Source organism: Coenobita brevimanus, chromosome 89, assembly GCF_032717465.1.
Source record: "Coenobita brevimanus isolate Jiangsu-jjx chromosome 89, ASM3271746v2, whole genome shotgun sequence".
NCBI classification, from domain to species: Eukaryota; Metazoa; Arthropoda; class Malacostraca; order Decapoda; family Coenobitidae; genus Coenobita; species Coenobita brevimanus.
In genome coordinates this window covers 17,147,622-17,167,378 of record NC_137042.1, presented here as the reverse complement: position 1 = coordinate 17,167,378, position 19,757 = coordinate 17,147,622, and the positions used below count along the sequence as shown (strand labels likewise).

Here is a 19,757-nt window from a genome sequence, read left to right as displayed (position 1 = left end):
CCAAAACTCTCTTTAATGAATGGCTCATGTTTCACCATTCAGAAGTCAGGAGCATTACTCCCCTGCAGTGCCTCAGCCCGTCTTGAAAGAGAGTCTGCAGAAGGGAAGACCTGTCTGGATCTCCTGCAAGACACAGCTGCACCTGAGCAACAGGCCCCTGTTCCGGTTATCAACATCTTTCAGAATCACCCCTTCAAGTTCCACCAAGCCTTGTAGTACCCAGCCATTGTCAGCAGCCCTTACTGCCACCATGCTGCTGCAGAAAGGCACAAATGTGGCATTCATTCAAGAACCAAACCTCCATCTTCTTCCCTGCACCTCACTGTGGCGAGATGATATCTGTCATGAAGGAACATTGGTTCACTGCACAGGATGGCCCTATAGAGGCAGTTGCTTATCTGCAGATGATGGACCTGCTTGGCCAGACAGACTGAGGGTACTCAACATCTACAACAACTGGGATGATTGGACAGAAGCCATGACATTGACACTTAAATCTGAGTGCCGCTTGTAAAGGGAATCTCTTGAAGGGTGTGGGGCACCAGCAGCAGCACCTTCCTGTATGAGGAGGCGCAGAATGACACCTTGTCTCATTAATGATCTCTTAGCTAAGCTATAGACCACTAACAACCACCTTCCTGTCTAGGGTAGTGTAGAAGTAGAGCAACAAGTCTTGTCTGTTGAAAGGACTGGAATACCAACTAAGAAACCTGCATTCATAGACACAAAGCAACTGCTTCATCCATCATTGTTGTGTCATGAGCTGGGCTGGAGATGGATCACAATCACCTTTGTATGCCTGGAGACACAGATTGACTGTCACCCACTTGAACAGAGTATGGTGTACTCCACAGCAACCCTAATGTGCAGAGAAACACAGAGTGAGCCTTCCCCCACCCCCCCATCCCCATCCATAATTCCTACACCAGATATATGTAGAATGCCTTGCATCCATGAAGCCTTAATGGTAACTGTGTTCAGTTTTTAGGGAAGACAGCTCTTGAGGAGACCGATCGCTGTAGTTATCCATCTGCTGATAATTTGTTTGTTCATTTTTGAAGGCTCCAACATGCTTGCATGCATCGGCCTTGGTCACCTAATGGCGGCTGTCCATGTTGCTCGATCTCTGGCAGCATTCCTATTCAGTCCCTTATCCCAGAAGTCACATTAAGTGACCTCGTCCCAGGTCTTTTTCGGTCTACCTCTCGCAACCCTACCCCTAACATTAACACATCTCACTTTCTGCACCCAATTATCATCCCTTATCCTCTCCACATGGCCAAACCATCCCAATCTACCTCTCCTCATCACAGCACCAATACCCTCCAGTCCCATCCTACCCCTCAACTCTTCCATCGTAAACCTAGCCCACCTAGCCTCACACTCACAGACGCACTGCACATCCACCTAATCGTTGTCCTTTCTATACGTTTCAGCCTGCGAGTATCCTCTTCCTTTACTGCCCAAGTCTCATTACCATACAGCATTTTACTCCTTGCACATGCTGCATACAAAGGTCCCTTAGCACAGAGGGAGAGCCCTCACAGTGTCAGGAGAGGCAACAGCTTCCTGAACTTATCCCAACCACTCCTCACTCTAGCCACAGAGTCACCTCCAGCACATAACCTGTCTCCCAGATAACAGTACTCTTCCACACACTCAATAGACTCACCAGCAAGTTCAATCCTTTCACGCCTGGCAATCTCCACCTGCTCTCCCTGATACGCTGCATTCATGAAATCAGCATTACTGTATCTTGCCGTCTGTCTCTTATGCATCCACTTATCACAAACACTGCACAAGACGGAATTACTTCCCACACCCTTGTGACAAAGCGCACATGGCCACTCTCCCTCTTCTTTGACAGTACCACCACCAGCCCTAGATCTGCATTTACTCTTTATCCCTTGTGCCACATACCATCTCTCCACTTCCAAAATCTTTCCTCCACCTCCCCTTCATTCTCTGCGATCAACACAAAATCATCAGCATAAAACATCTCCCACGGGAGTCCATTTTGTAAGTCACATGAGAGGGCTTCAGGTACCATGATAAACAACAAGGGGCTCAGAACTGACCATTGATGCACACCAGCATTCACGGAAAACTCATCACTCAAATCTCCATTCACCCTTACCTGGGTGTGAGCACCTACATACATGGCCATAACCACCCTAACCAGCCAGTCCATGATCCCAAGCTTTCTCATTGCCCACTTCACCACCTCTAGGGACTCTGTCAAAGGCCTTCTCCAAAGCAGCAAAAACAAAGTACAGCTCCCTTTTCTTGCCTGTACTGTATATTTTTCCTGAAGCTGTCGAACAGTGAATATGTCATCAGTGGTCCCTTTGCCTGGCATAAACCCAAGCTGCATCTCATCAATATTCACTCTCTAATCATACCTTCTGGAACTCCCTCCATTACCTTCATTGTCTGGTCTAAAAGCTTTATACCTCTACTGTATTATGATTAAATGTACTTTATATTTCCTGAGCAAAGACTAGAATATTGTAATGTGTTTCCATTCAGCCCTGTTGTATATGCTGAGGCCACCGTTCTTGTGTATGAAGGAGTGCAAGAATGAAAGCTTTCTTTTGGTTTTGACAGCTCAGAAAAAAAAATAAATAAAAGTAATAACAGTATCTTATATAACCCAGTAATGATCTTTCATATGTTCTAAAAACAAATCTGATCCAGATCAGTCACACCTTATTATATTTTATTGTTGTAAGGGCTTTCACACAAAGACAGCATTGTCCATAACATACTTTAAGACAGTGTAGCCAACTGCTGGTGTGTTCAGCGGGTGTGTGGAATGTTGTTCACCCAAAATGTTGCATACAGTGTTATGATGACTGGTATGCTAGTATGAATCCAGTGATGGTACAGTTGATGACATATGTGATGTACAGCCGATAGCAGAAGTTCGTCCCTCTTAGCGTGCATGATACGAGGCTGTTGATCTGGTAACACTGTATGAGATAGAGTTGACAGGTACGCTTTAAATGGCTAATATTAAAGAAATGTGTTCGGAGATAAGAACACATTCCCTAATGATAATATTAATTTGTAGCAGGTGGGATAATGTTATTGTGAAATGTTTGACACTGGTGTATGAAGATTATTCGTTACGGACACAGACGCATAGGATTATTTGGACTGGACTGATGTTGCCAGCAAGTATTATATGAAATATTATAGAACGATTGCAGTCCTAAAGGTGAGGTTGCAAGAAAACACTAATTACGATGTCAGTTACACACTAAACAAACACAGAAACTGACAGTTCGTGTTTCGCCAGTATGCGGTTTAGTTTTACAAGTTAAATCACTTCCTTTTCCGACCTCTCTCCCCACCTGTCTCTTCTCTTCCTAGTCATGCTCTGCCATCATCCACGTTTTATCGTTAATGCTGAATACCATATGTCTGTAGATAAACTGTGGGAAACAATATAAAAGTGTCAAATGAGCTTCATTTCCTCCTCCATCGCTTGAAATGTTATCCATGACTTGAATATAAATGTTAGTAACATGAATAAATCGTCACTGTGGTGGTTAGGAGACATTACTCGTCACATTATATAACATTTATATAACCATCGTTAATACAGTGCTCCAAATACACTCCCTCTCGACCCCCTTGCCGTCTCCTCCCCTCCCCCTTCCACTGTCTCCATCACTTCTCCCCCTCCCTTCCCCCCCTCTACCAGTACCCCTTGTTTCTCTCCCTCAACACCCCCAACCCTTCCCAATGCATTTAACTGACTCTGCTTCTGTTTACCTCCCTAACTAGAACGGTTCTTCATAATTTGAATACAGTTATTACCATTTACAGGACTTTGAGTCTTAATTGTAATGACATTATAAACACAATACTCGTGCATGTTATATTGCCAACTGTATTACACACAAGTAACCAAATTACTTACATAACAATATGTCCATCGTAACTATCAGTGTTCAATACCATCCCCCCCTTGTGGATTCCTTCCCTCCTCGCCTCCTTCCCGCTTTCTGTATCCCTCACTCTTCCCTTCACGTTATAACATATTTATCTGTGTCCCAGCTTGTAATATATGTAATCCCTTCCCTCACCCAAAGTATTCCTGCTTCCATAATCCCCTCCCCCCCTACACATTGTGTTCCGCACTAAAGTGAGACCTATGAGATACGTCTACTTATATATAATTTAAAACAATATGCCATCGACATACTCTGATCTGAACTCCCTCAACGCATGATCTTACAAGGTCAGAGAATGCAGTCAGCATGATTATCCCTATCATTCCATTCCCATAGCTGCATTGCATGGTTAGAACAAAAGGTAACGGCATGGCTGTCCGTCAGCGCCCTGAACATCTGTTCTGCAACTGCCGATATTATCGATACAGGAGTGACAAGGACTCGGATGGATAGGAAGCGAACCTTTACCATAATTAACCCTTACACCGCGACAATCTCATACTTCCACTTACATCTGCCTGCTGTCCGGGCTCATGACAAGCATATTCCGATAAGGGCTTAATCTACTCATCCAGAGGGGTATAATCCCCCTTCATCGTATATTACGATGATTATGGTAGCCAAATGTATGAGGATACAGCTTTTGTGACTATCATCTATTTTGCTATATTTAATCGTAACTGAAGATCTACAAATTATCACCAAGAATACTGACAGTAATTTTAAGAAAATATTTTCTGGATGCGTGTAGATCATACAACATCTATCTATCTATCTATCTATAGCCCGACGCCCTAATCCCGAAAGGGTTGTCGCAGACAAAACGCCTCCAAGTCGCTCTGTCACCCACCATTTGACTCCCCTCCCCCCAACTCAACCTCCCCTCCCTCATATATTCCTCTCAACTCCATCCCTCCACCTCATCCTCGGTCTACCCCTCCCTCTCCCTCCCTCCACCTCACCTACATACACCCTCTTAGTCAGTCTTTCATTCTCCATTCTCTCCACATGTCCAAACCACCTCAGTCATACAACATACGCAATGATTATTTTTCATTTTATACTTTCTTTGGTGAAAAGAAGGACGTTTGTGCTTCATATTTTATGTATGTTGGGATTTATACGAGTAAAATAAGTGTAAGCAAGATATTAATGGCTAGAGGAGGAGAAATAAAATGATCATTAAACTGAGGCACTGACTGCCGTCCTTTGAATGCCTCTTGACCGCCATTGTCACGGTCATTATAATATTACACATTATTAAAGGATACCATACAAAAACATGGCCCAAACATCGTTATGTTGTTCGATTCCCGAGGCAAAAATGAAAAAGGGAGAGAAAAAGACATTTGAAATGACAAGGGAGAGAAGTTGGGCTGGGTCAATACAATAACACGGTGGGGAGGGATTCGGAGTGTTGCAGGCTAGAAACAAAGGTTACTGGAAATAGGGGCGGAGAGAGGGGGGAGAAGTGATGGAAACAGTGGAAGGGGGAGGGGAGGAGACGGCGAAGGGGTGGAGAGGGAGTGTATTTTGGGCACTGTAAGAACGATAGTTAGGTAAGTGATACATAAATGATGACGAGAAATGTCTCCTAACCACCACAGTGACCATTTATTCATGTTACTAACATTTATATTCAGGTCATTGATAACACTTCAAGCAATGGAGGAAAAGAAGCTCATTGACACTTTTATATTATTTCCCGCAGTTTACCTACAGACATACGATTTTCAACATTAACGATAAAACGTGGATGATGGCAGAGCATGACTTGGAAAAGGAGAGACGGGTGGGGAGAGAGGTCGGAAAGGGAAGCGACTTAACTTATAAAACAAAATCGCATACTGGCGAAACACGAACTGGCAGTTTCGGTGTTTGTTTAGTGTGTAACTGACATCGTAATTAGTGTTTTCTTGCAACCTCACCTTTAAGACTGCAATCGTTCTATAATATTTCATATAATACTTGCTGGCAACATCAGTCCAGTCCAAGTAATCCTAGGCGTCTGTGTCCGTAACGAAGAATCTTCATACACCAATGTCAAACATTTCACAATAACTTTATTATCCCACCTGCTGCAAATTAATATTATTATTAGAGAATGTGTTCTTATCTCCGAACACATTTCTTTAATATTAGCCACTTAAAGCGTACCTGTCAACTCTATCTCATACAGTGTTACCAGATCAACAGGCTCGTATCACACACGCTAAGAGGGACGAACTTCTGCTGTCGGCTGTACATTGTTATTAACAGTGTTTCGGTAGTCACAAATGAGTTTGGTTTGTTGTAATGTGAAACACGCTTAGAAACAAAACTGGCTCCTGTTGATTTTTGAAATGTTGGTATGTGTGACATTTAACAATGATGTGGGCTGCTGCTTCACCACACTTCTGTAAAGAACAGTGTTAAGAGACATATGATCATGATGTGGATACAAATTAAACCATGTTTTCAATATTAGCCTTTGTAAGTCAGAGCTGTGTACTGTTTAGTAAATGTACCTAACATACTTGTGATGGTGCAGATGTGAATTATGTTGGGAACATTGTTGAGATGGTGCTGACATGAATTATGTTGGGAACTTTGTTGACAGCAGTGACTTAGCTATGAGGGTGCTTGGGCCCTCCAGTCAGACCCTTGGCCCCTCCACTGGACCCACATTTGAATTTTTTTATTATTTGATTTGTGGACAGCGTCTAACATTGGGCCCCCCTAAAGTAGGGCCTGGCCCAGCCACTCCTTGTTCCCCCCATCCATCAAAATCTGGCTGTACCACTTGTTGACAGCTTCTGTCAGGAATGTTTACAACATTGTCCCTATCACTTTTTCTGATGTCACCTTTGATGATAAAAATGTCCCCAACACATGTTACAATCATTGTTTCCATTTAGTGTGAATGTACCCTAATGTACACTCTTTGACTACCATCAGGACAGGCCAGGTCACTTCGGCTATTCTTCAGTGACCGGGACCACACTTGTGGTCAGCTTGTCATTGCCAGCAGAGAAAGCCAGTACAAGATATTCCATTTTCATCATGGTGGTCTTGACAAACTGGCTGCTGTCTTTGAAGACTGGAACTTTTTAATAAAGCCCGGTGAAGAAGACACTGCTGCCATGGACTCCTCGTTGAAGCAGTTCTTAGTTTGCAAGTAAGAATGATTTGCATACTCATAGTTAATCTAATCAGCATGTGAAACTCTTTAGACTTTAATCTGACTACTTTCAGACAAAGTAATCTACCTTAAGTTAGACCTTTCGTAGTGAGTGAGCAAAAAATGGCCTCCATTATTTCATTCACTAAGGTGATGATTTTTTCTCTACTACATAATTGGCAGGGGTGGTAGTAGTAGTAGTAGTAGTTGTTCCCTAGGCAGTCTGGCCGAACAGCCCCAAGCCCTTAATGAAGGCCATGGCCAAACCAGGCTTTCCCAGAGAGCTCTCAAGGAGTGTATGTTGTGTTGTAGTAGTAGTAGTAGTTGTTCCCTAGGCAGTCTGGCCGAACAGCCCCTAGTCCCTTAGGAAGGCCATGGCTGAGACCGGGCTTTCCCACAGAGCTCTCAAAGAATGTATGTTGTGTTGTTGGCGTAGGTGATTGTGTGCAATGCAGTCTTCCATAATGTGCTTAATAGTATGGGGTGCTGTGTTGCATCCTGGACAGTCATCAGCGACGGAGTCATCCAGCCTCTCATCTGGGAGCCTAAGAGGGCTTGATGATGTCCTCATCTCAGTCTGGCCAGGTGGACCCTGTCCTCACGAGGGAGACAAGATTCAGAAGGGTAGATATCAGAAGGCCATGCATGCAGCTGTGTGTTGTCTTTAAGTGACTGAATGAAGCGGTGAGTGATTTTGAGTATGGATATGCTTCTGGAGGCTGGTCTGAGGTGGGCGAGGGGGAAATGATGACAGTATTTGTGTATGATATCATGTGCTGGGCGTTGTTTTGATATTCCTTGGTGTGTGTGGATGTGCTGCCTTGTAGTGTAGTGGATGTTGTGGGTTTTTGGAGGCTGCAGCAAGAATTTGGATGCCTCTATGTCTAGGTGATTAAGCCTTTGCAGGTTTATATCCAAGGGATGGTTAGGGGTTATTGCTCATGTAATGCCACTCAGGGATGAGTGAGGTTGGTCACTCTCATCTTAAGTGTCAGGACCAACTTGCCAAGCCCTGGGCTCCTACACTCCTTGTGGGGTGACATAGGATTGGATGATGGATGGATGGATACAGATTTTCTGAATTTCTCATTAAAAAGTGAGCAATCTCCAGATTTTTAGCTCATAACCAAAAAAAGTACCTAAATCTCAAGAATTTCTGAGAGAGAGTGAGAGAGTGTGACTGTCTTGACATGATCTGGTCCTTTTGAAGTTTGTCCAGGGCGCATTTGATATCCCCGGAGGATGCAGGTAAGAGTTTGGTTCTCTTTCCACATCCTGGTAACATAGAAAGTTGATAGACGTTTCTTCATTCAGTTTTCTATGGCTGAAACTCTTACAATGAAATTAATTCGTACAAAAAAATATGAATACAGTAACTCACATTTCTGTGCCATCATACAGAATACAGTATTCGCATTCATATTCACAGATACTGAAAATTCTTATTTGCATTCACACTCACATTTGCAAATGTTGAAAAATACACATTCAGACCATCACTAACCCATACCTTTGTGTGGTGCGAAAGGAAAAATTAGTGGATTAGTTCTGGTACTTGGAGATTTTTGTTGCATGTTTTGATCAACAGTTAGTTTTGCCTGCATTATCTTTCCTCCTTGCCACCATGTTGGGGCTCAGCAAGCTCTAGAAGAAGAGCTGTGTTGTAGTTGCTTGTGTTTCATGAAGGGCCCAACAACCGTACGACTGCAAGAAAAACTGGAGGGTCGTACTCGGCTACAGGATGAGCGAAGACGGCCATCAGAGCACATTTTGTATGTTTTGCAAAGCAGTCTGGCAGCATGTCACATCCAGATGTGATGATGCTGACATCCAAGGGTGGAACAACTAAGGACTAATGGTCAAATGTACAGTATGTGGTTGTAATACTCGTGTTTCATTCTCATCCAATAAATTTTTCGTTTTATGTGCTGGTTGGTGTCATGAACATCCCAGTAGTTTTTACAGTAGCTACTGAATTTTTTTAGAAGCTGTTCATATGAATGCTTGGACAAATCCTTTAAAAAATATAAATGTATATATATTCTTATTGGTAGTGTTCTGGTATTTTAGAGAAAATGAAAATGAAAGATGAAAGTAAGGTGAGCTGTATGTGGCATCACTGGCTTCTTGAGATCAGTAGCCAGTTTACCTGCTTGCTGAATTAATTAGGACAATTTCAGATTTAGCTGTTTCTTAATTTTATTGACTTTTCAGACATGTTCTGGATGGCAAGGTAATTACTCTAGTGCACATAAAAAATACACTATTGGTAATGCAAGATTCAGTCGTTTGCATGGTATACAAAGTACAAGCTTGAATATGACACTGTGTCATTCTTTTGTCACAGGCCTGAAGTGAGCAAGGTAGAGCTTCACCCAGAAGAGGGACAGCACAGCTGCCTAGATGCAGATTCTTGGATTACTTACTTCAGTGAGGTCAGTTGTGATTTAAAATATTCATATGCACCAGTGCACCTTTTATGCATTAACATCATTTTGAGGTAGACAGAGTTATATACCATCCAATCATTGATTGTAGTACTACCTCCAGGTGAGTTTCCACAGAGTGACAAGCCAAACAGTTCCTTGAACTATACTTCAGGAAGCCATATTTTAGTATGTTGGATAGAAACAGTACTATGTAGTAACTGGCAAATGGACACCTGATGTTTCAGTGGATTGCGGTGCTCTAACTAGATATGGCTTATAAGGTTCGTCAGAGCTAATTGGGGATTATGACAGTACTTATGCAATGCCATGAAGGGGCATGGGGCTAGTTGCACCTGCTGTGAGCCATTGTGCCCCTGAAGGGGCTAAAAAGGACAAAGTGATGGATGAATGGATGAATATGTTGGTTATATCATTCTATGAAAGAGCATGTTGTGTAAACCTGTATTTCACTTAACCCATCATGTCGGAGGGTTGTTTTCACCACCCACACCACCAGCAGGTGTTTTTCTTAAAAATCACCATTATTTAAACCATAATTTCTCAGCTAAACCTATAATATAAAATTATAGTATAATATGCTCTTTTAATATGATGCAATGATCATAATAATAATAATACAATAACAATAATACTACAAAACACTAGATCATGTATACATGTCACCCAGATGTCCCCAGATCATCATGTATACGTGCCACCCAGACGGGGGGGGGTTAATTATACTGTAATTTCACATCCTGTAATTTTTTATTATTCTAGGATGGACAAATAGAGGATGACCTGGCTCTTCGTCGAACAATTTTCTTTGGAGGAGTAGAGCCTCAGCTGCGAGCCAGTGTGTGGCCTTTCCTTCTACATTACTATGACTTCCGCACCACCTTTGCCCAGCGCCAAGCTGTCATGGAGGAGAAGCACCACCTCTACCAGAAGATCAAGTACTGTATAGTTGTCCATTATTACAGTGCTTACCTTCATCTTTGCTAGTTTTGTATTAGCAGTGAAATTGGTTTCTTATAAGAAGTAGTTGATTTAGAAAAAGCAAGATGTTGTCATGTATGATTTCCAGTAGTACAAAGAGCATGTTCCCATGATTTGAGGTGTGCTATTATTATAGAGTGTCAGGTATTGCATGTTTTTATATTACAATATAAATGATTTTTCAAGTAAGTGTGTAAATGTTACAGAGCATTAGGGTGTAGAGATGAGTTTCTCCAGAGTAAGTATAGTTAAAGTTACAGGGACCTAGGTGTGTGTGCAGCAACACAAGTTATTGATAGGTGACATAGTGCTTAAAGAGCGGGTGATGAAAAAGAGGACCCATACACCTAGGAGGAAAATATGGAAGCTGATAATCCAAGCAGTAAGGGATGCCTTCTATAGGGAGCTGAGGAGAGTGGTGGATGAAGAGGGAGACATTCCCCGAAGTGTTAATGAACAGTACAAAACTCTCAAGAGCAACTTTCTGAGAGTTACTGATTCAGTATATGGATGGGCAAGAGGCCCACCAAGACTTAAAGTAACTTTATAATGGGATGAGGGTGTACAAGCTGCAGTTAAGGAGAGAAGGAGGCTTTTTCTGGAATGGAAGGAGGGTGGTAACGGAGTAGAATACTTGGCTGCCAAACGTAGGGCTAAAAAAGAGGTTTGCAGGGCGAAGTCTGAGTCACAGAGACTTTTATTTGATAACGTAAATTGTGTGGAAAGGAAGAATATGATGTTTAAGGTGGTAAATCAGATGAAGAGGGAGAACAGGGATATCATTGGTGAGTAGTGTGTGAAGAAAGATGGAGGAAGGTTAGTGGCGAACAGTGGAAATTAGTGCTGGGCAGGTGCGCAAACACTTGCGCAGAGCGCAATTGCACACCATTGCATATCATTTGCGCATTGCGCACCACACGAGATCATGCACAATATTGCGCTTTTGCACATGAAAAGGCAGGTGTGCAAGTCCAAATTTAGTTGCACTTGCACAATTAAATTTGCGTTTGTGCACCTGCCTTGCACAATCCAAGGGACACGTGGTCTTGGGAGATTCCCGTATGTCTGGACAAGCGATGGGGGAGGCTCAGGTGGGTCACGAGGGTTCTGCTGGGAGGAGGTGGGAGGGACGGAGGACAGTAGCATTTCTTAAAATGCTTCAACACAGATAATGTAATATAATATTTTTTAAATTATTATTATTGGTAAATAATAATAAATTAAAAATACATTATTTATTAAGAGTAGCATATGCAATTCCTTACAAAAATCATTAGAACATATTATTTAACATATTATTTAGATCAAATATCCACAGCTGTGGATATTTGATTTAAATAATATGTTTTAATGATTTTTGTAAGGAATTACACATGCTATTTTATGCTATTGTATATCTGTATAAAATTATTAAAGAAAACGTCTTGCGAAAATGCAGATAAAAGTAAAACTGGCAACATCACAGCCTTTGTTTCCCTGTCCCTCCGCTTCGCAGCCCGCTTACTCCTGTTTGAACATCCACGAGTGAAAAAGTTGCTACATGACAGTATTGTGATATCAACTCTAATGTATGGAAGTGAAGCTTTGACCTCGTTGGAGGGACGAAGTCAAGAGTGAGAGCTGTGGAAATAAATGAGTTATTTGAGAGGAGCATGTGGAGTTGCATGGAGAGACAGTCTGACATATGAGGAAGCGAAGGATCGTTGTATGAGGAAGTGAAGGATCGTTGTGGTGTGGATGTGGATGTGATAGGAAGCTTTAGGAGAAACGCATTGAGGTGGTTTGGTCGTATGGAGAGGATGGAGAGTGAGAGACTAACGAGGATAGTGTATGTGAGTAAGGTGGAGGGGGGGAGAGGGAGGGGGAGGACAAGGATGAGATGGAGGGATGGCGTGGAGAAGTATATGAGAGAGGGGGGTGTGAGCTGGGAGCAGGGCAGTGAAATGGTGGGGGACAGGGTAACATGGAGGTGATTTGTTGCTTGTTTGTGGCCGGTGCCCACCCCTTACAGGATTAAGGCATGTGGCAATAGATAGATAGATAGAATAATAATAAATAAAAGTAAGTATGCTAATTTATTTAAATAGCTCAATATTTTACAGTAATTCCCACAAATATATGCAAATGGTTTGCACTAGCGCTTAGCAATGTTGCGCAAGCTAAATATTAGATTGTGCACTTATGCAAATTACAAATAATAGAAAATAATAATAATAAATAAAAGATTTTGGTAGGTGGGGGCGCTCACCATCCACTCACTCAATATAGTGCTGCTCTCAGGTGTCTGCCCTGTCCTCTCCTCCATCCTTCTTTCCTTCCATCTTCTTCTATCTTTCTTTCCTTCATTCTTTCCTCATCCTTCTGCCTACAGGTGACTTAACACTCCCTCTTCTGTCTTTCTTTCCTTCATTCTTTCCTCTTCCTTCTGCCTATGGGTGACTCTACACTGAGTGACAAGCCAAATGGTTTCCTGTACACCAGGAAACCATTTACTATGCAGGGTGGTAACCATATAACCAAATTTTGGCACCTGGTGGTTTAGTGGGTAATTATTGTGCTCCAGTCGGATTGAGCCGGTGAAGATTTATATCCAAGGGGTGGTTGGGGTTTATTGCTCACGTAATGCCACTCAGGGATGAGTGAGGTTGGTCACGCTCATCTTAAATATCAGGACCAACTGCCTAGCCCCGGGCTCCTACTCTCCTCATGGGGCAACGTAGGGTTGGATGATGGATGGATGATGATAGTAAGTAAGTAAGTATGCAATTTTATTTAAATATCTCAATATTTTACAGTAATTTCCACAAATATATGCAAATGGTTTGCGCCTGTGCTTTGTGACATTGCACAAGCTAAATATTAGTCAGATTGCGTACTTGCGCTTGCACAAGGTAGTGAATAGTGGATTGCGCATTGCGCTTGCACAAGGTTATTTCTTGTTTGCCCTGTCCACCACTGGTGGAGATATTAAAGACCTGTGGAGAGAGCATTACAGCCAGTTGTTGAATGAGGAGTTTAACTGGGATGGAAGGTTTGGAGCCTGCAGCTATCGGACTAAATTCCTGTATATCGGAAAAAGTCTGGTGAAGCCAGAAGCGGTCCGGACTGCTTCAGCCATGTTCACCACAGTAAGGTAAATTAAAGACATGTCTATCAGTGTACAGTATGGCATTATTATACAGTATATATTATATATTATTATATATATTATACCACTTGATTATTGTAGTGAAGGTAAAATACAGTACAGTACTGCAGTGGTAATGAAAACAGTTTAAAAACTGTTGGTGCAATCCGGACTAATGTCTGATATATCTGAAGAAGTCCAGGTTATCAGCTGGAAGTCTGGATGTCGCTTTTATTGGAATTTCGCTTTTTTCGGAATGGCTTGGGCCCCAATTAGCCTGTTATAGTGAGGTCTTACTGTAAGTCCATCTTGTGCAGTGACTGTAATAAGTGGGTGCATAAGAGATGTAGTGGTATTAGAGGTAGACTGCGAGATAATGTTGATTTCATGTGTGCTGTGTGTCGAGGAGAGCAGATGGAGTTTGTCAGGTTTGAAAAGATTGGGGGGTGTGGGGGTAGGGTAGGGGGTAGTGAGTTTGGGGTGGTGGGGGTTGGAAGTTGGCAGTAGGGGGTAGGGGATGGTGGGGAGGGTGGTGGGGGAGTGAGAAGTGGTGGGACGGTGGTTGGGGGGATGGGGGGGTTTTGGGGGGTGGGGGGTTGGAGGTGGAGAGGGTGGTGGTGGGGGATTTGGGGGGTTGTGGGAGTTTGGGGTGGTTAGGGGCAGTAGTGGGAGTTGGGGGACAGTGGGGGTTTGGGGATGGGGGTGGTAGGGGGATGGCAGGGGGATGGGGGTGGGGAGGGTGGGGGTTGGTGTGTGAGTGTGGTGGAAGGGAGGGTGAGGTGGGTGGGGTGGGTTCAGGGGGTGGGGGGGCATGACCGCATACGCGGACACCCGTCTTTTAGGGGTTAAAAATGAGGAAATGAACAGTATGGTTTTTCACCATAATATGTACAGGGATGTGGTTGATGGATAGACTGTGAATGATAAGAAAGTTACGAGAACTTTGAAATGGAAGAAGGGGCTTTTGGAGTGAGGTGTGTCATTGCTGAATGGATAAAGAGCTACAGACGTGATCAAATACTTCATATAGATAAGAGTGGAAAGAAATTCAGTGAAAGTAAGTTTAACCCCTTCAGCCTGCAGATGTCATTTTCATTGTATTTTTGCTGCTACCAGGTTACTTTGATTAGTTTAGGAAAGATCTCTGTAACTGAGGACATTAATGAAGACTGTATGTAATTCCTTCAGTTCAAAAAGCCTCTCCTGAGTCGAGTAAACTCATGTAAATTTAACAAGAGTATAACGTAAACTACATCAGTGGATTAAAGGTGCTAAATGTGTGCTGGAAGAGGAAGACCATAATGATGGTGAATCCATCCATCCATCATCCTATCCTACATTGCCCCATGAGGAGCATAGGAGCCTGGGGCTATGCAGTTGGTCCTGACATTTAAGATAAGAGTGACCAGCCTCACTCATCCCTGAGTGGCATTACATGAGCAATCAACCCCAATCACCCCGTGGATATAAACCTTCACCGGCTGAATCCAATTGGAGCGCAATAATTACCCACTAAACCACCAGGCACCAAAATTTGGTTATATGGTTACCACCCAGCTTAGTAAATGGTTTCCTAGTGTACAGGAAACCATTTGTCTTGTCACTCAGTGTAGAGTCACCCATAGGCAGAAGGAAGAGGAAAGAATGAAGGAAAAAAAAGAGAAGAGGGAGCGTAAAGTCACCTGTAGGCAGTCGGACAAGGGAAGAATGAAGGAAAGGAAAACAGAAGAGGATAGAAGGAAAGAAGGATGAAAGAGAGGAAAGGGCAGATACCCGAGAGCAGCACTACATCGAGTAAGTGGATGGTGAGCGCCCCCACCTACCACAATGATGGTGAAGTATTGTAAAATAATGAAAGCTCATCCGTCCATCCATCATCCAGTCCTATGTTGCCCCATGAGGAGCATAGGAGCCCAGGGCTAGACAAGTTGTTCATGACATTTAAGATGAGAGTGACTAGCCTTACTCATCCCTGAGTGGCATTATGTGAGCAATAAACCCCAACCATCCCTTGGATATAAACCTTCACTGGCTCAATCCGATTGGAGTACTTTAAGGGTTAAGGGCTCCTCGCACTTGATGATATACCTCTGGCAGCCTTTCCTGAAGGTGCTTCGCATAGCTGGAGGTGTCTGTAGGCAGCTCTTCACCAGGTAGTCTGCCCATTAACAAGTCAACAGGTAAACGTAACTCGTGGCCCAGCATCAGTTTTGCAGTGGTGTAGCCGGTAGACTTATGGAATGCAGGCCAATATGTCATCAGCAATGCAGGTAATTTCTGGCCTCATTCCGTTTGTCCCTCTACGCAGTATATACTTAGCCACATCTTGTCCCAGGGTCCAGTTGAATTTCTCCACCATCCCATCTGACTGTGGTCTTAGTGGGATCGCCCTGGTCTTCTTGATCCCCAATAGCTTGCAGCACTCACGGAACACAGCAGACTCGAAGTTTCTACCCTTGTCTGAATGTAGCTCTTGTGGCATCCCAAATTGACAGAACTGCTGGTCAACTAACACTTGCACAGCAGTCGCAGGCTCTTGATTGGGGATGGCATAGGTTTCTGGCCACTGTGTGAAGTAGACCATGGCAACACATATATATCGGTTTCCTCTTTCATTGAGTGGCAGAGGTCCAGCAGTGTCCACCATGACTCCTTCCGTCGGTGCACCCACACAGTACAGCTGAAGAGGGATGCAACCACATTTCATGGGTCCCTTCTTGGCACAGCATACGTCACAGGCCCGACTCCACTCTTCAACATCTTGCCACATACCAGTCCAGTAGACCCTCTGTCGCAGCTGACTTAGAGTTTCCTTCATTCCCAGGTGTCCACTAGTGATCTGGTTATGAGACTCATCAGAAGATCCCAGACTTCATTTTCTTCGAAACCACCAGTTGCCAGTACCGTACTTGCTGATGCCATCGGGCGTCCCCCACTGATGCTTCAATAGTCCGTTGATCAAACGAAGAAGGTCCCACTGACTCCAGTAGCTCTTAGTCGCAGGGCTAAACCTGGAGACCTCTTCCCAAGATGGTCGCACTGTATGGTACTCTGTTGTAGCCACTTTAGCACTGGTTGTAAATCTGCATCTTCCATGTGCATCCCTTTCAGGTCTTCTTCAGCCGACACTGGCCCTGTCACCACATTACAGCAACATTTCTTGCTAAGATTCCTGTTCCTACTACATTGCTTGCTATCTGTTCATCCGTCATCTCACACACTATCAGTCAAGGTTCTCTTGCAGTTCCTTGGTTGTGGAGCTTCGTGGGAAAAACTGGTTAGTTGTTGCCTCTTGTCACCAGCATTTTCTAACTTACCCTCATCCTTCTAGTCTTCTGCAGCATTCTTCTTGTCATCCTTCTCATTTGGACAGTCATAGCTGAAGTCTCTTACTTCACCACATGTCTAACACCCTTTTGTTGCAGTTATGGGTTTCCTTGCACTGTTCCATTCTTGTTCCTTCTTCCACTTATAACAATCTACTTTCTTGCGTCCTGGCTTCTCGCAGAACCAACAACCTCCTCTGATATTCTCCCGTTTTCTCTTCCACTTGTTGCAGTCCACTTTCTGATGGCTTCTCACAGTACGTACCAGCAATTTCTTCAGATCTTCTCCTGTTCTGTCTTCCACTTAAAACAGCCCTCTTTCCTATGTCCTAGCTTTTCACAGTACCAACACCTTCCTTCAAAATTTTCCACTTCACGTGCCTGCCCCTTTCTTGCCTTGAATCCTGCGTTACGACCGGCCTGAAAAGTGGATGTACTGGACCTGACATAGGACACAAATTCTAGAGCCCTGGCTAGTGCCTCTTGCATGCTTCTGGGTTGTGTCTGCTTCACTTGCATTTTCAACTCTGCACTATCAAGAGCATCAATGAACTGGTCCCTCAGAAGAATAGCCAACAGGTTAGGTGCTGCTCCATGGTACTCCTTGTTTGCCATACTCTCCATAAGCCAGCTGCTGTAAGGATTCGCCTCAAGGCCGCACATGCGTCCGGAATTTTGCCGTGTAAACCTCAGTCTGGTACTTGGTCCCAGTATCTGCGCTCCAGTGCTTTTACTAAGTACTGACAACTGTTCCTCTCCTCTACTGATGTCTGGCCCAGAATTTCCATTGCAGCGCCCTTAAGGCTAGTAGCAAGCTGCACTGCCCTCTGCCTATCATCCCAACCATTCTGATCAGCAGATAACTCAAACTGTGCAAGGCAATCTTCCCAAGATACTCTGCCATCAAATCTCTGAGGTTTCATTTTAATTTGACCCCCATTACAGCCATGCACTAAACTGGTTTGGGGCCCAAAAACTAGGTCATCATAATTAAGTCCAGGAGAAAACTTCTTCATTCTGAACATTCAATCCTGTAATGCTACTTTTAGATGTTTGGGATTTGTCAAGATCCACCATACACAGTCTGTTTTTTTCATATGCCCCCTGTACACTAACTTGAGGCTTAGCAGAGCAATATTTCTCTACAATCTTAATTCTCTCACAGATTATCTTCAAATGGCCCTCTACATGCTTGAACTGATCATCTACATGCTTCAGCTGGTCTGCACTCCATCACATTATTGCTTACCTCATACTTCTGCTGCTCTATCTTGGCGTCTACTTCCTGCTTAAGCTATTGCTGTTCTTCCTTCATTTCCCCCATGAAAACATCTGGCTGTCCTTGCATCCTTAGTTGTAATTCCCTCTGTTGCTCCTGTAATGTTTCTTGTAGTTGTTCATATCGTTCTTTTTGTTCTTCACGTTGTGCCTCTAGTTGTACACTCTGTACTTGCAATTGGTCTTTGAGTTTTTTCTCTCCTTCACTCTGTCCCTGTAATTGTTTTTTGAGTTCTTTCTGTCCTTCATTCTGTGCTTGTAGTTGGACACTTTGTGCTTGAAATAGCTTCATGATTACAGCCAATGACACCTCGTCCTTGTGCCCAGCTCAGGATTTTGTCTGCATACCCCCTTGCTCCATGTCAGAGATTAGACTCATTGCAGCATTTGATCCACATTCCTGGCACAAGTGTTACGTCCCCACCCCACACTGCCTCAAGCTCCAACAGCGTTAGACTGCATTGCGCACAATCACCTATGCCAATAACACAGCATACACTCTTTGAGAGCTTGTGGGAAAGCCCGGTCTCGGGGCTGGCCTTCCCAAGGGACTCGGGGGCTGTTCGACCAGACTGCCTAGGGAACAGCTACTACTACTACTACTACAGCGTTAGTTCAGTATAGGAAGTACATTGCCCAGTTAGTTGTTCTTCCTATGGTCAGCCTTTCAGTGTGCAACAAGACCAGCTGACACATTGTACGTAAGGACTGGCTTCTTAAGTTCACTGTCTTTATTTTCCAAATAATTACGCTTAATGTTTTCCAGCTTCACTATTTTCACAAGCTCTGAAGATACACAAACTGCAATAACACTTCACAGTTTCCAGCAACACTTCACTACTTTCACTATCTATCTATCTATATACCTAGGCTGCTTCCCCCAAGGAAAGGGAGGTAGCCGAGACAGGAAAACACACTCCCCATTTACTCATCCATTCAAACACATTCATTTGCATCTTAGCCCCAAGGGAAGAACGGACAGATCCTCACTGCACCACACCGCACAAGGGTCAACTGCGCAATGCAATCAGTGACATCCGCAGCAGGGCCCGACAGCAGAGCTGGTTTACCCCTGCCACATCATAACAGACCCATCCCCTTACCCGCACATGACCTGACTAGCTGATCAGACCAAATGCGGGAGAATATCCCCTCAGGGCTGCGTCATCACTTATTCATTCACAATTTCTCTCCATTTATTTCTGTCACGCACAGCCACTCTTCCTTGCTCAACAGACATCCCTCTCGCATCCAGTGATCTCTTCACACTGTCTATCCATCCTATTCATGGTCTTCCTCTCAGCCTTACACCTCTCACATCAGATCTAGTTATCTTTTTCACCAATCGCTCATTATCCATTCTCTCCATATGCCCAAACCATCGCAACACCCTCTGCTCAACTCTACCAGCCATCTCCCGAACAACTCCAGTTCTCCTTCGCACTTCATCATTTCGCACTCGATCCATACGCGTCA

General features: G+C 43.7%; 1 protein-coding gene across 1 annotated transcript in view; it reads left to right on the top strand.

Annotated features, from left to right (window-relative positions):
* TBC1D16 (TBC1 domain family member 16) overlaps nucleotides 1-19,757 on the top strand; it is a 140,418-nt gene that overhangs the window by 50,686 nt on the left and 69,975 nt on the right. Inside the window, exons 6-8 of the mRNA XM_080281446.1 lie at nucleotides 6,900-7,119; nucleotides 9,470-9,557; nucleotides 10,332-10,507. Of these exons, the coding sequence (XP_080137572.1) occupies nucleotides 6,900-7,119; nucleotides 9,470-9,557; nucleotides 10,332-10,507 (484 nt within the window). The remainder of the gene's footprint in view (nucleotides 1-6,899; nucleotides 7,120-9,469; nucleotides 9,558-10,331; nucleotides 10,508-19,757) is intronic.